Source organism: Camelina sativa, chromosome 13 (genome assembly GCF_030686135.1).
Source record: "Camelina sativa cultivar CO46 ecotype springtype chromosome 13, ASM3068613v1".
In the NCBI taxonomy this organism is placed as follows: Eukaryota; Viridiplantae; Streptophyta; class Magnoliopsida; order Brassicales; family Brassicaceae; genus Camelina; species Camelina sativa.
Genome location: NC_141892.1, coordinates 11,748,069 through 11,769,695, shown reverse-complemented (window position 1 = coordinate 11,769,695; position 21,627 = coordinate 11,748,069). Strand labels below are relative to the sequence as shown.

Here is a 21,627-nt window from a genome sequence, read left to right as displayed (position 1 = left end):
CACTGTTGCCCTCTTTTACACAACTACAATATGTTAAATTAATTTTTAGATTTTTTTCTTAGGTTGGGGTTCTCATTTTAATATTTAGAGTATAGTTTTTAGGGGGTAAAGTTTAGTATTTGAGATTTAGGGTTTGGAATTTAGTCAGTTTATATATTAAAATGGATATTTTTCAAATGAACACCAAGAAAGGGTATTTTTGAAAAGTAACATAGAAAAAATGGTATTTTTGAAAATTCTCCAATTTTTAATGATCATTTTACTCTTACAAAATATTTTTAATGACCATTTTTCCGCTAAAAATTTTTCAACATATTTTTCCGCCAAAAAAAAAATTAGAAGACTTTTACAATGTTTTTATAATGTTTTAAACGATTTAAAAACCTTATAAAAGTTTTATAAAACCTTCTAAAAACTTTGTAAATGCCTTATAAAAACCTTATAAAAAAGAGAATTTGGTCAGAAATGTCATTTTATTAATTTAAGTTGTGTGAAATGCCATTTTCATTTTTTCCTTTTCAATAATGCCATTTGCTGTTTTTGTGCCATATGATCAAAAGAATATAATACCCTTCAATTCAAACATTTTGAAATTGACGAAAAAAGTGATGACATGATTGTTTCTTCTTTAATTAAAACCTGAACACATCTGAAAATAAACGAGAATGAAGTTGGTGGAGTTCTCCAGGTCATTAACATGTTTCTCTTCGGGGAATTCATCAGTTTCAGGCCTGTCCGATAGACAACAAACATGTTAGTTTGATGGACTTAATGTTTTTTATAAAAAAATTATCCATCAAAAATTTAATAGACAATATGGGTTGGAAAGACAAAAGTAAGCCTACTCTGGTCCACCAACAGAGACATACCTTCTTTGTGTATCATTGTTGTCCTCTAAGAGTTCACCAATGTTAGGCTAAACGTCTTCAGACCTGTGTGATGGACAACACACATGTGAGTTCGATGGACTTAAGGTTTTAAAATAGAAAATTGGTCCATCAGAAACTTAATAGACAACATGGTTGGATAGACAAAGTAAGTGGTCCAAAAATGAAAATGGAGTGGACTAAACAAAGATAAAACTGGTCCATAGAGGCATACCTTCAATGTGCAGTAACATTGTTGTCCTCTGGGAGTTCACCAATGTCAATATGAACGTCTTCAGACCTGTGAGATAGACAACAAACATGTTAGTGTGATGGACTTAATGTTCTAAACTAAAAGGTGGTCCACCAGGAACTTAACAGACAACATGGTTGGATAGAAAAAAAATAATCATATTGTGGTCCAGAATGAAAATGCAATGGACTAGACCAAATATAGGAATGGTCCACAAAGACATACCTTCTTTGTGCAGTAAAATTGTTATCCTCCAGGAGTTCACCAATGTTAGACTAAACGTTTTTATCCTCTGAGACATACCTTCTTTGTGCAGTAAGGTCATGCAATGGACTAAACCAAATATAGGACTCGTCCACAAAGACATACCTTCTTTGTGCAGTAACATTGTTGTCTTCCAGGAGTCTTCCAGAAGGACCAAATACCTTCACTAGTCAATCATATTGTTACCCTCTAAGAGTTATGCAATGTCAAACTCATGCTTCACTGTGGTTGCCCAGACGCTTGAAGGGAAAACCGGAGAAGCAAGGAAGTCTAGATTTAGGAGTTGAAAGGAAAAAGAAGAGAGAGAAGAGCTTAGGAAATCTCCAAGGTCACTTTGTTTTAGAGTCAAAAATAAAGTGATTTTAAAATACAAAAATAGAAATATACACGGGAGATTATATTATAGTTTCCTATGTGGGTTTCATCCGCAAAATCCAGTCCTTTAATGTAGAGCTTATTAATAGGGCAATTGTCATAAATACCACTAAAATAGGTTTTTATTCCAAAAATACCACAATTTAGTTTTTTTTTTCCCAAAAATACCACTAAAATATATTTCTTTTCAAAAAATACCACATAATTGAATTAAAGTTCTAATACTAAAAACTAATTTCTAAATTCTAAATATTAAACCCTACCCCTAAAAACTATACCCTAAAACTAAATGTGTCAACCCATACCTAAAAAAAAATTCTACATCCTTAAAAATCATTTTTTTTTGTGTTTGTGGTAATTTAAAAAAAACTTTTGTGGTATTTTTGGAAAAAAAACTAAAATGTTATATTTTTGGGAAAAAAACCTTTTTAGTGGTATTGAAAGGAATTTCTCTTATTAATATTGTCTTAGACTCAGGTGATTAAACCTTGTTTTTTATTGTAATTATAAATAAAATTGCAAAAACTTAATTAAATCATCTAATATATTAAAGGAGAAGTCAAAAATGGCTCACAGCCATTCTCACAAAAATTGACGTCATTTACCCTTAATAAAAAATACCCTTAAAAAAATTTCGGACAAGCTTTTTTTGCCAATTTAGGTTGCTGAAACGCACCACATTCATCCTCATACTTAAGATTACTAATTTGCCATTAATGAGATTCAGAATTGGACCTTTTTCCCTCTTAGATTAATTAAAAAAATTAAAAAGAATAATTTTCTTAATTATCTAATCTATATTATCGTCAAAAACATGATTTCTATAAGTTATAAAACCCTAAAACCTGAAACAATAATGGGCTTAATAGAAATCCCAACCAAATTATACCGACTTCTTTGAAACCCTAAAAATAAAGGTTATTCGTTAATATAAATAGGTACATCCCTAACCATTCTCCATAATTCGAAATCTTTAAAAAAGAAGAAACCCTAAATTACTCTCATGTTCTCGAATTTATATTTGTATTATAGTCTTGATGATCTTTTTTATGGATCTTTGTATTCGTGTTCATGTTCTAATTATTCATATCCTTTTTCTGTAGTATTTGTTTGGAACGCAAGTTCAAGCATCACCAGAACTTTGTGTATTGTTTCTTTACTAATTGAATAATATTGTATATTTTCTTGAATTATTAAAATATTTGTAAATCAAATTATACTAATCCCTATGTTTCAGGTGAGTTAGTAGATGGTCGTGATCTTAGTTCTATGTACCCACACAAGAAAATTAGGTATATATATTTTTTTTTGTATACCTAAACTAATTTCGTTTATACCTTGATGCTGCTAAATTAAAAAACTCATGTTTATAGTTACAGGAACACTTCGGAAGATGCTACTATTAATGAAAGATGTTTGGTAATAGTAATAGAAAAATATTCTATCATCTTTATTGACATTTATTCATGTTTTTCTGGCTATAATAATTAAATATAAATCAATAGGTAGAGGTGGCAAAGTCTATTGAATGTTTTTGTTTAGGTGAATCCACCAATATTCATATGCTGAAACTCAGGTATTGTTTAAAATTTTATAAGAAAGATTATTAATATTATACTTTTGATTTCAAAATCATACTAATATTTTGTATTTACTTTTTTTTTTTTTTTTTTTTTTTTTTTTTTGTAGAAAGTCTATTATTGGTGGTAATAGTATCCCAAAATCTATGGTATAAACTTAATTTAACTAAATGTTAATGTTCAAAATTACTTAATCTTATTTTCTCGGATATAGCATAATTTAGATTGATTAATTATTCAGCAGGTGAAATATGCATGGTTAGCAATACGACGTCTTACAACTATTGCTCGGTAGTTTTTTATGTTAAAACAGTAGTAATAATGTTATAAAATTTGTTAAAATTGCTTAATTTGGTATTATCATGGTAACAATTTGTGTCTAAAGGTCACCCTGATATTAAACCTTTTACAAAAACATGATAATAGCGTTTATACGTAAATCTTTAACTCTAACCCTATTCTTTGATATTATCTGCAGAGAAGGAATTTATGGCAAAGAATCTAAGTCGTTTCCTTTTTATTTAAGATACAAGGTAATTACCGAAGTATATTCTTATTAGATTTTATTATATCTAATCTAACATATTTTGTTATTTAAAAACAAACTGCATATGGAAGGAAAAATAATAGGTGTCGTCGCAAATATTCTGGCATGAAGCGAGTAGCATAAAATATTTTAGAGAATAATATGATGAATGTTCTGCGATCTTATAATTGCTGTTTTCTGAATATTGTTTAATATGGATGAATAATTTATGAAATAATAATATTCCTATAAAGTTTAATTTTAAAATAAAGTGTTTATATTGACGTTCTTAAAGTAAATGAGATGAGACGTGTTAACAATGAAAATGTGCGTACCGAAGTTACATTAGTAGCAATACAAAAAGCTGAAGTTCTTGCATCATTATATAAATTTCAATATATCGTGAGATTGTATATTTAAATACCGAAAGTGTATATATGAATGATAGAAGTAAACAAATCAAGTACCCGTATTAAATATATGAAAATAGTTTATATATAACTTTTTCAGTCTGAATTTATTAAAATCTAATAATAATTATTTTTTGATGGAATATTAAAATTTATTAATTTTACGTTATGTCAAGCAGGGTGAATAAACTTAAGAAGTATTCCATATTCAAAACAGAACAGAATAAAGTTTAATATCACGATTAATGTAAAAATGGAAAATATATATACGCATTAAAAGTCGTAATGATAAACATTAAGAAGTTTAGTATTATCTCTAAAATAAATAGAAGTGTAATAAAGATATTTATGTCTGGAGATCTATACAAAATATTTTTTAAAAATGGTAAACATATATTCTTATATATCACTTATAACAAAAATGTAAATATCTTTTATATATAAAATTACATGTATATATACGTCTATTCGACTCTTTTGACATTCAACCTAAAATAACGAAGAAAACAAAAAAAACAGAACACTATGGTTAGGTATAGCCTTTTCGATGTTGTTTCGCGTTTGAATTCATCGAAATATGAATGGAAAATACGTGTGAAAGTTTTGTGTTTGTGGGAAGAAAAAGGTCCATGTTTGGAGATGGTCTTATCTGATATTAAGGTATTTACTTTATTCTAATAATTAGCTCATTATGTATTCCAAAAATAAAGCGTATATGCAGTTGTACCCGAAAGTTTTGATTTGCAAGCGTTGAACATATTATTTTGACATATAAAATCATATTATGTGACAATATTAATACTATGTGTTATTAGGGTGTAAAGGTCCAATGTTCCTTTCGTGGAGATGTTTATGATCGTTTTGTCTCCAAGTTCAATGTTGGTGATTGGCTCGATTTCGAAGACTTTAAGGTTGTTGAGCAGAATGGTTCATGTTTAGCTACCACACATCGTTACAAAATTGTTATTTTGTATAATACCACAATCAAAGAGAATTCATTTGTTGGAGGGGAAGATTTCTATGATTTCGTCGATTTAAAACTCATTAATGATGGTACACAATGTGAAGATTACTTAGTCGGTGAGTAGTTGTTTTAGATATTATAAAATTAATTTCAATTATTCTTAGTAAATATTTGTATTTGAACTAACTTTATTTTTATACAGACGTCATCGGTGGGGTTGTCAATGTTGGGGAATTCAGCTGTAATTTCAGGAAATTACAAAAAAAAAGACGAGATCAATAAGTCTGAAAATCATGAGAAATCTGATGATGCATCACAAAGTGACAATATTCGTATGTTGTTTAAGTATTGTACTTTATTTGGTTTTGAAAAAAAGAAAAACACATCTTACCATGATCACTCAGAAACAGATTGTACAGTCTTTGAAGAATCTGGTGACGACAGTAATGTCGGAGATCAGGACGATTCTGATTAAATACAAGAAGGAAGCGACGAAGAAGATGATGTTTCTTATGATGTAATGGATGAAGAATATGATGATATTGATGAAGAAACCGATTACGAGGTCGAATACCATTCAGATGATAGTAATAACGATGATCATAATGAGGATAGATATATCCAAGATTTAGATGAGGATGAAGATAACATTGAGATGCAAAGTTCTGAAAATCTTGCAATAAATTGCAGAGCAGAAGATAACTCTATTAACCACAAAATATCTTTTGATCTACGTGATTTCAGGTGAATTAAAATACTCTTATTATATATATATATATTATACAAAATTATGATCTTGAATTATATTGAAGCATAAGGTTTTGATTCTTGACATTTTAGTGGAACCCTAATAAGGTGTGAGTTATTCAAAAGATCGGCTGCAAAATTCTACGATACTTATAAATCTTACCGGGGTGATCACTTAATTTGTGTTATTCGATGGGGTGTTATTGAATTTTTCCAAGGTATACATTTAATTTGATGATATTTATTGCTCAGTATTTTTGAACAAATATTAAAGTATTATTTATGTTCTAATTTTACAGGAAAAAGAAGTATATCTTCTACAGTTTGTACGTAAATAATACTCAATCCGCAAATTCCAGATGAGTTGAAAATGATGAAATTGTAAGATTATCATCTCTGTTCATGTTATATATAAAATGAAAACATTGTAAAAATTCGTTTATAATTTTTTTCATGTATACCTATGAACTAAATTATAGGAGACCAAGGAAGAGGACTCCCAAATCGAAGACTGACGACTTCTTATTTTACTTTTGCTTACTATGGATTTTATGGGGTTTTAATATTTTATATTCAAATGATATATGGATTCTAATTTTTTAATTTAAATAGATAACATTTTGAATTTCTTTACATATATCGAAGGTTAAATTATTCATAATATTATTCTTTTATCATTATTTTGATAAAAATATCTACATATTAAATACTTAGAAAAAAATGTAAAGACAAAGACTTTGAAGTTTCCAATAAAGTTCAGCAAAAATCGTAACAAATATATGAAAGACCAATGCATGTTGATAAAAAAATGTTAGCATGCAAGTTGATAAATGCAAAGATAGACATGCAATTTGAAATTTAGAGTTTCAACTGTCTAGTTAATTTTTTTAAAATAAAGTATTTTATTTTAAAAATAAATCATTGATCATTCTTATCGAACAAAGACACATGCAGCTTTCCCTGTGTAGACCATGAGTTTTTATACAATCCACACAAATCTAGAACTCTGATTCTTATAATCCTTATCTTCTTTAGTTTATGAATATTTGAACTACAGATCAGTTGTTGTAATATTTGAACTTCTCTCTCAAACTTCTTCTTGCTTCTAAAAACTCGAAAAAAGGAAAAAATTCCCAAACAGGATAGTGTTGTACGTAAAAGATCTGAATCCAACCTTACGTAACCCGGAAGTTGCTGTGAAAAGTTTAAGAGAGTAGCCACCTCATTTTATTCAAGGACAGCCTTTTTATCAAAGTTTGATTTTGGTAGACGAGAGGGTAGTTTTTCTTCTTCTTCCCAATTTTTCGTAATTATTTTCAAATACCAAATGAGATATACAACAAAAATAAAACAATTGAATGCTAAATTATGTTTCGATTATAGGGAAACAGGATTGATGCCAAGATAGTTGCGGATCTTTATGTATCAAAATACTATGGAAAAATCAAGGAAGGAGACTGGTACGAGATTACTGGATTTTTAGTGATTGAAGGTCAACAATCATTTAGGAACTCAAACCATCCGTTTCAGATCCTGATCCATGATAAAACAAAAATGATCCCAACATGTCTGCGAAGTACTGACAATTTTATCCTTTGTTATGATGCATTGAGAATGAATAATTCGACGCCTGACGAGAAGAACCGCTGTGTAGGTAAGTTTTTATATTCAACTAAACTTAAAAAATCCGTTCTTATGTGATGATATTCTATTTTAAAGATGATGACTTCTTTTGTTTTTTATATTGTTGTTTTTTCGTTGGAATTTTATTTTTTGTTAGATGTCATGGGAATGCTAAAACACGTAAACGAGTCTCATACAATTGATTTTCTTGAACATCAAAATGGATACATTTCAGAAAATGAAGTTGTGACATTCATTATCCTTGAACACAAGTAAGATAATTTTCGAAACTTTCGATATCCTCAAATTTTGATATATTTACTGGTTGTTTAACTTATAAACAATCAATTTTTTCAAAGTGTCCTAGAGATTGAATGTGTTGCTGTTGGTTCGGTTTGTTATGCATTTCTTGAGAAACAGAAAAAATAATGTCTTCCCCTACCTTCGCTGATCAACCAATATTGTGTACTCTTCTATTTTGGAGGATCTCTGTTTACGAAGGTACTGTTAAATAGTCTTATAAACCACTTGAAACTATCGTTTTCTTACTTAATTTCTACTTTGCTAGAAATCCAATGTTTGATGTCTCAGTTACGATGTTCGAAGGTCATTCTTGAAGATGAGATTGATGGATTTAATACTGGCGATATGCTGTAATGTTATTAATCAAATAAATTGAATAAATTTAGTATGAACATAATTATACGGGAATTATAAATCTGAGTTATTCGAATTTTACAGGCGCTGGCTAGACGTCGATTCCAGTGATGAAGACAATGAAGATGAAGATTGAGATTGTGGTTCAAGCAGCTGGCTATAGTTCTACTTCTCAATATTTCTTATTATGTTCACTTTGCTATTGTTGATTTAGACTTTAAAATAATTATTTGTAGAATTTTGAACATGAAATTTTCGTCTTAAATTATGTTTGGAATTATTTTTATTTTTTTGGACCACACGTTAAATTTAATATTACTATTTTACTAATACATCTTTATTAAAAAGTTTGGTTTTACTAATACATCTGTATTTTACTAATACATCTAATTGAGCTTAAAGAGAATCGAAGGTTATTATTGGTTAATTTAGATGGGCCTGGCCTTAAGTTACGCCAATATGAAAGCCTTCGCCGCTCTTTAAACAAATATTTAAGCATTCTACGTCTCCTCATTATTTTCTGACCTTTTGTTATCCCCTCTCAACAAAGGACAGAACGTCTATTATCATACATATCCTTTTGGTAAGATCTCAATCGATAGTTAATAAACTTTTCGTATCTTGAATTCATGGTTTGGAAGTTTAAACCTTTTCAACAATATTTTTGCAGAAATCGTGATGGAAGGTGGAAGTTCTAGGAAACGAAAAGGGCTCATGTCAGATTTCGAATGGGAAGATGGAACAATCGAGAAGGTTAAACAAGCATTCCAAAAATCGAGAGATGTAGTACTAAAGGAAACGACGAGACGTATCACTGCGATACTTGATATGTTGAAAGATTATATCAAGAAAAATGAAGAATCTATAGGCCTAATCTGTCAACTTGAGACAGTCGATGCTCAAATCTCGCTAATGAATGATATCTTGGAGGGGCGAATCGACTTAATTGCAGAGTGTAACAGGCTAGAAGATGTTAGGGTTGTTATCGAGAAAGATGTCAAAGATTGTATTGTTCCTAATATTGATTGGGAAAAACTTCATGTTCCTTTTAATGGTTAACAATGTTAGAGTTTAAACTTATGCGTTTAAAGATTTTTTTTTAAAAAAATTATATTATCTGTCAGAAATTAGCAGGGTATTTATTTATTATTCTAAAAACTAAGAGTTCGTTAAAACGATACTATAAATTAGAGATATTGACATGTATACAAAATTTAATTAGAAATATATAAAAATTTTTAATCAATAATCGGAACAAAAAAATCCGGAATTAATTTTTTTATAGAAGTATTCATGGTGATATAGTTTCTATATTCATTGAATGAAATATCTATAAAAATATTTTAAACCTATTTAAATCGTGTTTTTCTAGAAAGTAATAGGAAATCTAATAATATATTCCGTTATAAGTGTAAATGTATATATACCATTTAAGTTTATCCAACGTTAAAGAAATTTGGAGTTTTGACGAAATCATAAAATGAAAAAATTCCAAAAATTAAGTATATTATATAATATATATTTACGTTAATATAATTTAGAAGTCATGATCGTAGTTTTCGCCTTTTGAGAACATGGCAAATCTTCTATCCAATGCTATCAAAAAAAGATACCAGAAGAGAGACTATTTTTACGATGTTGACGACCTAAACCCCTTCATTCATAAGTAGAAAATTAACGTCAAAATACTGAGGAAGTTTGAGTGCCTTCATCCTTTTTTCAGATCAACAGACTTGATTGTTGTTGATGATAAGGTATATTTGCAGTATACATCTCGTTTTTTATAAATTTTGTGTAAACTTATGATGCTTACAAATTTTTGGATATGTAGGGCAAAAATATTCATGTGATGATGCGTCCCCTTATCGTGATATCTTTATAAACGATCTTGAAGAAGGTGAATGGATAACGTTATCAAGATTCGCACTAACCATTGTTGATGGGATTTTAAGAGTAATTGATCATCGTTTTATGATACATTGGGGAGACGAAACATGGTTTAGAAAAATTCATCCTTTGTCTTCCAAGCAGTTTTATTCTTTTGTATCATTTAATGATATCAAAAGTGGATTTTTAAACCCTGATTATTGTGTAGGTGAGATAAAAAACTATATTATAAAATTTAATTCTTTCTAATAATTTATATTCTAATGAAAAATCTATGATCAGACATTATTGGAAGAGTGTACACTGTTGGAAATCGTTTTGAAGAAGGTCCACCATATCAGGATTGGAATGAGTTGTTTGTTGTTTTGGAAAATATTGAGTAAGTCATTCTATTTTAAAAAATTTAAATTTAAATATTATCATACTTATTAATGTTTTAATTCTAAAAAATGCAAAATTTTAGGGGTGATCGATTGTCATGTCGTTTATCAAAAGACTACACGAACGCCTTTTTCAATGATTGGATTCATTGTGTTTGTGATATCATATGTGTGTTACGTTTTACCAAAATTGAGACTCAAAAAAGTTCGTATTATTCGTTCACGTTTCAAAAAACATTATTGCTTAGATTATTAAATATGTTAATTAATTAGATACTGTTATTGTAGATACATGGATGGCAACAACTGTGGATAATTGTACAATGGTCATGATCAATCCTAAGTGTCCTCAAGTCACGCAAATGTTTGATTCCTTTGCCGAAATGGAAAACTGAATTATAAGATTTTAATGTGTAATTTGCTAAATTTTAAATCGTTATGATATTGATCTTGGATTTTAATTTTATATATTTATATTTGAATATATTATAAATTTGGTGATTATCTTACATGATTATTATTCTTAAAGAAATTCTCATAGATATTATTATTAATAGATTGATTAATATTAAAAATTTTTGAAATTAAAATTAATAATTTCCGAAACTATTAAATAACTAATCATCATGAATTTTATTATAGTATGATTTAAATATTTATTTATATTATAGTACAAATATATATAAACTAACTAAATATGGTAGTTACAAAATTAGTTATGAATATAATATAAAATTTTAAAATGAAATATAATCTTTTTTAAAAAAAGGTTTTAAATCGAATTCAGAAAAAGAAAAAACACTACTTAATTATTCGATTATCCCTAAATGTTTATGGAAATTATTTAAAGTTCTGGAAATATATATAATATATTTGTACTTGATGATAATTGTACAATTACCATTTAAGTTTTGCTAATGATAAATATTTGAAGTTTGAAAATATCTTAAAATGTAAATGTTCTCAAAAACATATATTCTGTATTATGTATATATAAATACCTTTAAAAGTCAGAATCGTAAGTTTCGTTTAAGTCTAGGTCTTTCAAAGAAAAAAATGGCTAACCTTCTATCCAATGCTATAAAAAATAGGATCGGGAAGAGAGACTATTATTTCGATGTGGACGACCTAAACCCCTACGTTCATGAGTGGAAAATCAACGTAAAAATACTGAGGAAGTTTGAGTGCCGTCATCCTCTTTTCATATCAATAGACTTGATTGTAGTTGATGAGAAGCTATAATTTAAATTATATAATGTTCATTCAAATTTATTTTAATCTTTACTTACTTATGTACAACGTTAACGTAGGGTACAAAAATTTATGTATTGATGGGTTCTCCTTATCGTGACATCTTTATAAACGATTTGGAAGAAGGTGAATGGATAATGTTATCAAGTTTCTCATTAAGCAATGTTGATGGCGCTTTTAGGCCAACTGATCATCGCTTTAGAATACATTGGAGAGACGTGACATGGTTTAAGAAAATTCCTCCTTTGTCTTCAGATCAATTTTACTCTTTCGTATCATTCAATGATATTAAAAGTGGATATTTAGATCCCGCTTATTGTGTAGGTAATGAAAGCAATATATTGTTTTATTGTAAGATAAGTTTGAAGTGGTTGATTACTTTAACTATTGAGAAATATTTGCAGACCTTATCGGAAGAGTGTTTAGTGTTTGAAATAGCTTTGAACAAGGCCCACCATACAAAGAATGGAATGAGTTGTTTGTTGTTCTAGAAAATATTGAGTAAGTTGTTCTAATGTTATAAGATTTACGTTTTTAATTCACATTAATTTTTAAAATACTCAAAGAAATACAATTGTAGGGGTTATCGTTTATCCTGTCGTTTGCCAAAGGACTACGCGAACGCATTCTATGATCACTGGATACATCAGGTCAGTGATGTCATATGCGTGATACGCTTTGCCAAGCTTGAGAGTAATAAAGGTTCGAATTAATTCTTGCTATTACTATTATAATGAACATATTTTTTTTAAACGTTATTTAATTATTAAAATTTTCTAAATCTAGATACATGGATGGCAACCACGGTGCACAATTGTACGAGTGTCATGATCAATCCTCCATGTCCTCAAGTCACGCAGATGTTAGATGCCTTTGCTGATATGGAAATTTGATTTTTAGATTAAAACTGTATGGTTTTAAATGATTATATATATATATATATATATATATATATATATATATATATATATATATATATATATATGATACTTTAAAACGTTGTGATCCTGAGTTTGGATTTTAATTCGATATAATACTATTTCATTTAATACATTACAAAAATCAAATTCTTTTATTATATTAGTTCCCCTTTGCATTCAAATCAGATTTTTGTTTGTATAATTTGATGATATATCCATGAATCTTTCAGTTATTTAATCAATAGGTGTGAGTGGTAACGTCTCTTGGAGTCAATACTCCCAATGTAACCATTAGCACACTATAAATTCATAATCTCGAATTGTAAATCTAAGAACTAAAACATTAACTTTTCAACTTCTACATTTAACGCTCTTGCAAAACTTTTCTCTAATCCATATTTTTAATTCTTTAAAAAGAAATGACGAGAGTTGTGTCGCTCGACAAACTGAATCCTTGGACAATGAAATGGATGATTTGTGTCAAGGTTTTACGTGCATGGAGAGTGAAAAATTGTTTGAATGACGTGTCGACAGAGCTAATCTTAGTTGATGAAGAGGTATGTTTTGTATATATATTTCTTTGTTTCTTCATATGAATGATGTCTCTAATTACCTTGGTAAATTATATTCTGAAATAGGGAACATTCGGACATGCTATCATCCCGGCATCACTCTATGGTGTCCCGTCTTTTAATATGTATGAGAATCAAACCTATGTTATAGAGAAGTTCAGAGTTAAGGACGACATCGAACAAATTCAGAAAACTAATCTCGGTTGTCGGATCTTTTTCACAGATGACACTATAATCAGTTTTCCAAGAGATCCTATAATTTGCAAACCTTTAAATAATGTAGATTTTAAACGTGTTTATGATAATGTGTTTCATGGAAGATGGCCTTACGGTAAGATATACTTTATAATGTATTTAGTAAACTTTAAATTGTTATTTATAATACATATATTAATCAATTTTATGGCAGTTAATCTGATTGGATGCATCAGAAATATAGGCGAAATCAAAAGTTTCGAAAAAGAAGATAGTGCTGATCGTTGGAGTTTGATGAATCGTTACATAAAATTCACTATCGAGTCAATTGAGTAAGTTTTTTAAACATGATATATGCAAAGTATAACTATTAATTATAAGTAATATAATAAATAGATAAACATATCATTTGAATGATTTATATGTACTTGATAAAAATACGTTTGATAACTTTTCATTTCATTTATCCTTTTATAAGGGGATATGTACTTGACTGTTTCACGACAGGATGTTATGCAAATCATATGTTCAAAAATTTCAAGCTGGGGAATGGGAAGAGGGTTGTCTGTTCAAGATGTGGAAAGCAGTCAGATTTGGATGTGATTAAATATGTTTATTAAATGTTGTTTGTTTAAATTCAATCCTGAAAAATTATTATAATCAAATTATTAATGTGTTTACTTAATATCTATGAGCGTTGATGCTAGATGATAATGTTCTCCTAACCAACTGTGATGGATGCTCGGACATAATAGAGGATCCAAAGAGTGAGGACGTTGCAGATTACATGCACATGTAAATCAAATTCGTATTACGTAACATTTTTAATTAAATATAAAAATATTTGGATATATAATATATTATATGTTTATCGAAACTTACATTTAGGTACAATTTCATTGATCATGGAGAGACCAGAATAAAAGATTTGGATGATACCGACTATCGTTTCGTTATGGACTTAAGGTAAATAACAAATTTTACTTTTTTTTTTTTTTTTTTGTCTAATGATTAATTGATATGGGCAATACTGATTTAGATTATTTCTCCTCCAAATTATAGTGATGCACTTGATTCCTATATTCATCTTGCTGTTGAAGATTCTTTTGAGAAGCATCGAATTCCTTATTGAGTATTTAATTTTTTTTAATGATAAACATATTTGGTTAATGTTTGATTTTTAAAGAGTCTGATTTATATTTAATTTAAATATCGTGAATTCAAATTCTATATTATTTGCAAAATAACATTGATTGCAAATTATGACATGTAGGGATTTGCGAAATGGTTTAATATAGAGTCCATTGTTATAATTTACAGGAAAATATTTTTTCCTAATGTCAACATATAGTAATTTATAACTTCTTGATGATATTCATTAAAATTATTGAAGAATTATTTTGTTAAATTTACTTAACAATTCAGTAAACATATTTAGAATATTCATTTATGATATGTTTACATTCTTCATCATTATCGCCTTTTTTAAAAAAGGTAAATATTTCTTCTTAAAAAATCAAGTCGGTTGTATAACATCTCTATATATATTACGCTAATGTGTTAAAAAGTCATATCCAGAACTCAATATGACTTTTAAAAAGATGAATGTTCGTCCCTTTGTTCAGCTATGCGATCTCAACCCTGCGCTAGACCATTACAAAATTAGAGTCCGTATCATAAGACTTTGTAAGTCATTCAAGTCTCTACAGATGGTCTTCATTGACAATGATGTAAGATTTAATAAGATTCCTTTAAGCGTAATGTTTAGTTAGAATCTCTATCATATTTTAAGAAAAATCTCGATAATAGCTTACTAACTTCTAAACGTTATATATAGGGTACAAGGATATATGCATCTATTGAAGACGGTTTGGTCAGCAGTTTCAGAACCAACTCGCTGTCGGCGAGTCTAAGATAGTTGATACATTCAACTTAGTAGATTATGATAGTAGTTATAAGACAAGTTCTTTGGGATTTAAAATCGTATTTTATAGAACCACTATAGTGAAACCATGTGATGAATTCCCACTTCGTGTCCCAGAAAACTATTTTCAGAATTTTGCTTCTATATTGGCTGGAGAATTAGACAAGAATGTATTGTTTGGTGAGTTGTTAATTTCATATTTAAAATTTTATTTAAAGAAAAAAATTATTAATTCATATGTATTTTTGGTAGATGTTATCGGTCAGATCGTTGGTGTAGGAAATCTTGACAGCGTCAAAACCAAAGGGAAGGATAATGTCAAATTGAGTTTCGATCTGCAAGATTTAACGTATGATTCCTTAATAGATACCCTTTATAGTTAAAATTATTTTGGAATATAATATCTAATTATGTATTCTTAATTCATACATTCGTAATATAGTGGAACCTGGTTGAATTGCACTGTGTGGGGTGATCTTGCAAAGGCCTTTGATACACATATAAAAGAACATCAAGATACTGTTGTCGTTTGTGTAGTACGATTTGCATGCTTGAAGGAATGGAAAGGAGATTTCTGACTTTCTTATAATCTTCGAACTTATGATTATTAAATCTAACATTGCCAATTAAATCAAAATTTCAGGGAACTATAGTATTTCCAATGCGTTCAACTCAACCGATATTATGATAAATCCAGTTATGCCTGAAGTGGAAGCGTTCCGAAAAAAGTAAATATATATATATATATATATCCCTTCTATATTACTCAGCGATACATGCTATAAACGTTTATCTGTTCTTATTATTATCATAACTTTACAGGTTGCCCACTGATGCTATAGATTTAGTACAACTTGAAGATGTACCAAGTCCCCAAAAATCAAAGGTGACATTATATGAGGAGTTTTTTATTATTAACGAGAAATATACTATGGACCAAATCGTTTATGCACTTGAGGTAATGTTTGTAAAAATTTAATTGATATCATCTAATTTGAATTGTTTTGAAAAATTGTTTAAGTTAACAAACGTTTGGTTAATTCATTATAGACGCGAACATGTGTGACAATCGCCACAATATATTCTGTTGAAGTATTGCCTAAATGGTATTATATTGCTTGTAAAGTTTGCAATAAGAAGGTGCAGCCGTACCCACTAGAATCTCAATCTGGAAAATAACTACTTTATAGTTGTGGGGTTTGTGATGTTGATGTTACAGATGTTGATTACAAGTAAGTATCTCTTGAATTGTTAAAATGTTTCTTAAGATTTGTTATTTGGAACTATTTATACATTTTAATTTATGTTAAACTGTTTGAAAGGTATAAACTCATACTTCATGTCGGTTATGGAAGTTCACAAAAGATTAAACTGCTCTTCTTTGACGGTCTTGCTCAACTATTTATTGGAAAAAAGCCGAAGAACTGGCTTTGGAAAATTCAAAAGTAAGTATATAACATTTGACCTCTGTTTAGTTTTAAAGATATATAAACAAATATTGAAACATGTGTCTACCTATGGTCAGGAGGATATTGCAGCTATTCCCGAATCTCTTTCGGTCTTAGTAGGGAAGACTATGTTGTTTAACATTTCGATTATAATCGATAATTTAAAGAGCGACAAATCTGCTTATGTTGTTGAAAAGTTTTGGGAAAAGGATGACATGGTTGTTCAATTCGGCAAGGTACTAAAGAAAAAACAAAAACTCATAATACCATTATTAATATTATATCATTTAAATGTTTTTTAATCTTAATGTATAAAATTTAATTGTAGGAACTTTATGGAAGGAATGAGCTTTCAAATATTACTTCGGATAAGAATGATTATAAGTTGCAAATCGCCCCAGCTGAATCGAGTTTGGCTTCGTCTAAGAGAGATCATACAGAGACCGATGTTGTGTCGGCCCGAGGTCATAGCATGAAGACAAGGAAAAAGATCAAAACTGAATCTAAAGACTGAACAATTTCCATCACTTCAGATCTTTTTCCGTTCTGTTATTGCTTTTTATTTATTTATACTTTCAATGGGATTATGTTTTTAGAGAAATTTTAAAAATTTCAAACCATTTCAATCACTTTAAACAAAGATTTATATATATAATTTGACATAAATAAAATAATCATGGTATACAATAGATTTGGAAATATTGATATTTAGTATAATTAAGTAACTATTATTATAATTAAAGACAAAAATGATCCAAAAGTTAAAATTATTATTTTTTAACCAGAAAAAAAGGTTCAAAAGAACGTTAGTACGTTAAAATAAATGGAAAAGTTAATAGCCTGAATATTCATTACGAAGCCTGACTATTCATTACGAAAATTTACAAAAATGAACATTCGCTTTATCTAAATAAGTATATTTAAATTAAATAACTTAATGTTAAAATTAAATATTGACAAAATTCAATACGAAGTTTGAGGAAATACAATATTCTCGTATTTAAAAACTTATCTTCTACATGTTATATATATATATAATTCTTATTATTGTACCATGTCAACTCGGAACAAATAAAAGCCATCTATAGAGTTCTTGCTGCTTGACGTAAGAGGTAACGCAATATTAAAGCTTTTTACAATATTTTGAATCATTGTAATTTCATACTCACATGTTTTAAATGCATATTTGAAGAATTATAATGAAACGTTCAATCGGAGTTCGTCCATTTACCAAGAAAAGTTCAAAACCTGAAGAATATGCGCTTTGTACGCAACTTCAACCAGAACAATTGATTTTCTTTTGTGAGGATAGCATTCCGGAACCAGAACAAAAAAAAATCTAGAAAAACCATGAAAGAATCAAGATCTTCTGAAGAACCCTCATTGGCGCATCTTAACGTTCAAAGTACCTTTGTTGACGGTGAAGATGGTATATTGAAATCAAAGAATGAGAAATCAAAATTTGATATGTGGATGGAATACAATATGATGTCTATCAACGAGACAATTAACGTATATGATAAGGCTGCCTATGGATCTAAATGGTGTGAGAAGAATAAGTTATGGATTCAAAGATCTAACACCACAAAGGATTAACTTTCGAATATCATTCTCTGATTAATATTATAATTTTTAATAATACCTACTTTATTTAATAGTTATGATCATGATGTTACTATAATCCGTTATTGAATTTTTATAAGAGATTTTATCATTTTCATTATTTTCTCAATATTTTGTTTCGATGAAACATTGAAATAGTTTTTTAATAATGATTACTATATGTAAATACAACCAAATCTATATTAATAATACAATGTTGCTAATAAATAATAAGATTTAATAGGTTTATATAATTTGTTTGTAACTATAAATATGTTATATTAATCAGACCAATAGTATATAAATAAAGTAATGCTTAAATTTAAATCCGATATTGATATGTAGGATTATGGAAGTATAATTAAATAAAATATTGATGAACTTCAAGAAAGTAAAACTTAATAATTGTATCAAATATCCATATACGTAATTAGAAAGATAAATAACAAATGATTTTGCCTTAAAAAAAAGTTAGGATGATATATAGAAACATAAGTTAATATTCGTATTTATCAAAAATTAGTACATTTTTAGTTTAGAGAATATATGCGTACTATCTTCATATATAAACAGACCTAACAGCGATCTTCACTAAATTACTAAGAAAATTAAGGTATAAACAAAAAGAATTATAAATAGACGATTATATGAATTCTTGATCATAGCTTTGTTTTTTTTTTGCAGATCGCAATTCTTGGCGTCACATAATGAGACCTTAGAAGATTCCATACCGAAGAAAGAATGCATCGACACATGCTGTCTCTAAAAAACGTAACAACATTCTCAATTTTTAACATTAAGAGATATGTTATATTCAAATCTAAAATATCGTACGCAATGACATTCAAAATCAGGTGTTAGTTCTACGATAAATCTTCCTGCTTTTACGAATGAAAACAATACGACATCTGACATGTTTCTTTGGTTTCATCCTATAAAAGCTAAGTTACAAAAAAATGGTATATCTCGATGCATATGTGAATTGTTATATGATAGTTTTGTAATTATGTATTTTTTAACTAATATATATTTAAAATATTAACAAATATTTTGTATAGGTTATTATGATGATGGAGATCCTTATTATTTATGTGAAAATTGTGGAGCATATATGTGGTATGGAGAGCGGGTGAATAAACGGACTAAAAAGGCAAAGCCGGATTTTTCATTGTGTTGCCATCGTGGCAAAGTAATACTTCCTACGTTGAAGACTGCACCTAAATCGTTAGTATCGTTGTTTTATAATCATGACGACCGGAGTAAAACTTCTGTGATGACATACAAGCATACAACATGATGTTTTCGTTCACATCTCTGGGTGGTAAAATTAACCATTCCATAAATAATGGTAGGGGTCCTTATCTATTTCAGATGTGCGGGGAAAACTATCATCGTATTGGTGATATTTTACCAGAACCTGGCAAGGAACAAATGTTTTTACATATATATATATATACATGACGTATATAACGAATTATCTAATAGAATTTCTGCATTTAGGTAATTATTAATAATGTTAAATATGTATAGAAATATTTGTCATATTTTTTAAGTATGTAAAATATCTTTAATATTTGTTACCTTTACTAATCATAATTAATATATTTTTTAAAATTGGCATTAATATAGGACATCTGGATCTGCGGGAGATTTAAGACGTGAGATTGTTGAGCTTTTAAAAAAGATGCTTGATAGTCATAACCCGCATGTTCGGGCGTTTAGATCGGCACGTGAAAGATTTAATATGGAGAAAGGTTTGCGATTGATGTTACCTTCGGAAAGGAGCACTGATGCAAGGACTCATAATCTTCCTACCAGCAATGAAGTTTCTGCTCTTATTCTCGGAGACTTTACGGCTGGTGTAAATAAACGTGACATTGTTATAGAAAGTCGTTCGGGAAATTTACAGCGGATAAATGAACTTCATCCCGCGTACTTACCTTTACAATACCCATTGTTGTTCCCTTATGGTGAAGATGGTTACAGATTAGGCCTCGATATAGGGTTCGTGGATACCCGTGGACGTAAAAGAAAAACAGTCACCATGAGAGAATTTTATGCATATAGAGTATTTGAAGATATGAAGAATCTTCCATTGTTGTTATGGCAGGCAAATTATTCCAGCAGTTTTTAGTCGATGCATTCACTACTATAGAATAAAACAGGTTGAACTACATTTGGATCAACCAAAGCAAACTCCGAACTGAATGAGTTGATAAGATAATTGAAGTTGCTGAAAAAGGACATGGAGATCTTGCACAACACGGAAAGAGAATTTTTATTCCGTCATCTTTTACAGGTGGAAAGCGATATATGATGCAACATTATCTAGACGCCAAGGCTACTTGCAAGTATTATGGATTTCCTGATCTTTTTATAACATTTACGTGCAACCCAAGATGGCCTGAAATAGATCGTTATTTACAAAGGCATCGTCTTAGTAAAGAAGATAGACCTGATATATGCAGCCGAGTTTTCAAGATGAAAGTTGATAGATTATTGGACCAAGTGACAAAGGAAAAAACATTTGGTATCGTAAATTCTGGTATGTTTCATAATATTTATTATAATTTCAATCAGTCTTCTTGAAAGTGTAAATATATTAATGTTTTTTTGATTAAATATTTTTCAGCCATGTATACAATATAATTTCAGAAAAGGGGTCTGCCTCATGCGCACATGATTCTGTTTTTACATCCAGACAATAAGATGCGTACAACAGACGACATTGATAAATTCATAAGTGCTGAGATTCCTGATAAAGAGGTGGATAAGTATTTATACGAAGTTGTTTCTGATGTGATGATTCATGGTCCTTGTGGTCCTATGAACAGAGATAGTGTCTGCATGAATAATGGACAATGCACTAAATTCTTCCCAAAGCCATACATGGATAATACTATTGTCGACGATGTTGGTTATCCAATATATAGACGACAAAACGATGGGAAAGTTGTGGAAAAAAAGGGGTTTTCAATACGATAATAGTTATGTTATTCCCTATAATCGTGATTTGTCTCTTTGTTTTCGTGCTCATATAAATGTTGAGTGGTGCAATCAAACACGTTCAATAAAGTATTTGTTCAAGTACATCACTAAAGGTCCGGATTATGTTAGAGCCAACGTAGGAGGAGAAAGATCAAGAAAATGAAATCAAAAAGTATTTCAATTGCAGGTAATAAA

The 21,627-nt window shown here is 29.0% G+C and overlaps 1 protein-coding gene across 1 annotated transcript; it reads left to right on the top strand.

Moving 5' to 3' along the window:
- The first annotated feature begins 13,122 nt into the window (after positions 1-13,122).
- LOC147929418 (uncharacterized) lies at positions 13,123-17,356 on the top strand. The gene is made up of 9 exons (XM_087480604.1): positions 13,123-13,260; positions 13,342-13,606; positions 16,038-16,122; positions 16,217-16,352; positions 16,445-16,519; positions 16,614-16,626; positions 16,717-16,839; positions 16,933-17,078; positions 17,171-17,356. The coding sequence occupies exons 1-9, from the start codon at positions 13,123-13,125 to the stop codon at positions 17,354-17,356; spliced, it is 1,167 nt and encodes a 388-aa protein (XP_087336730.1).
- The last annotated feature ends 4,271 nt before the right edge of the window (positions 17,357-21,627 follow it).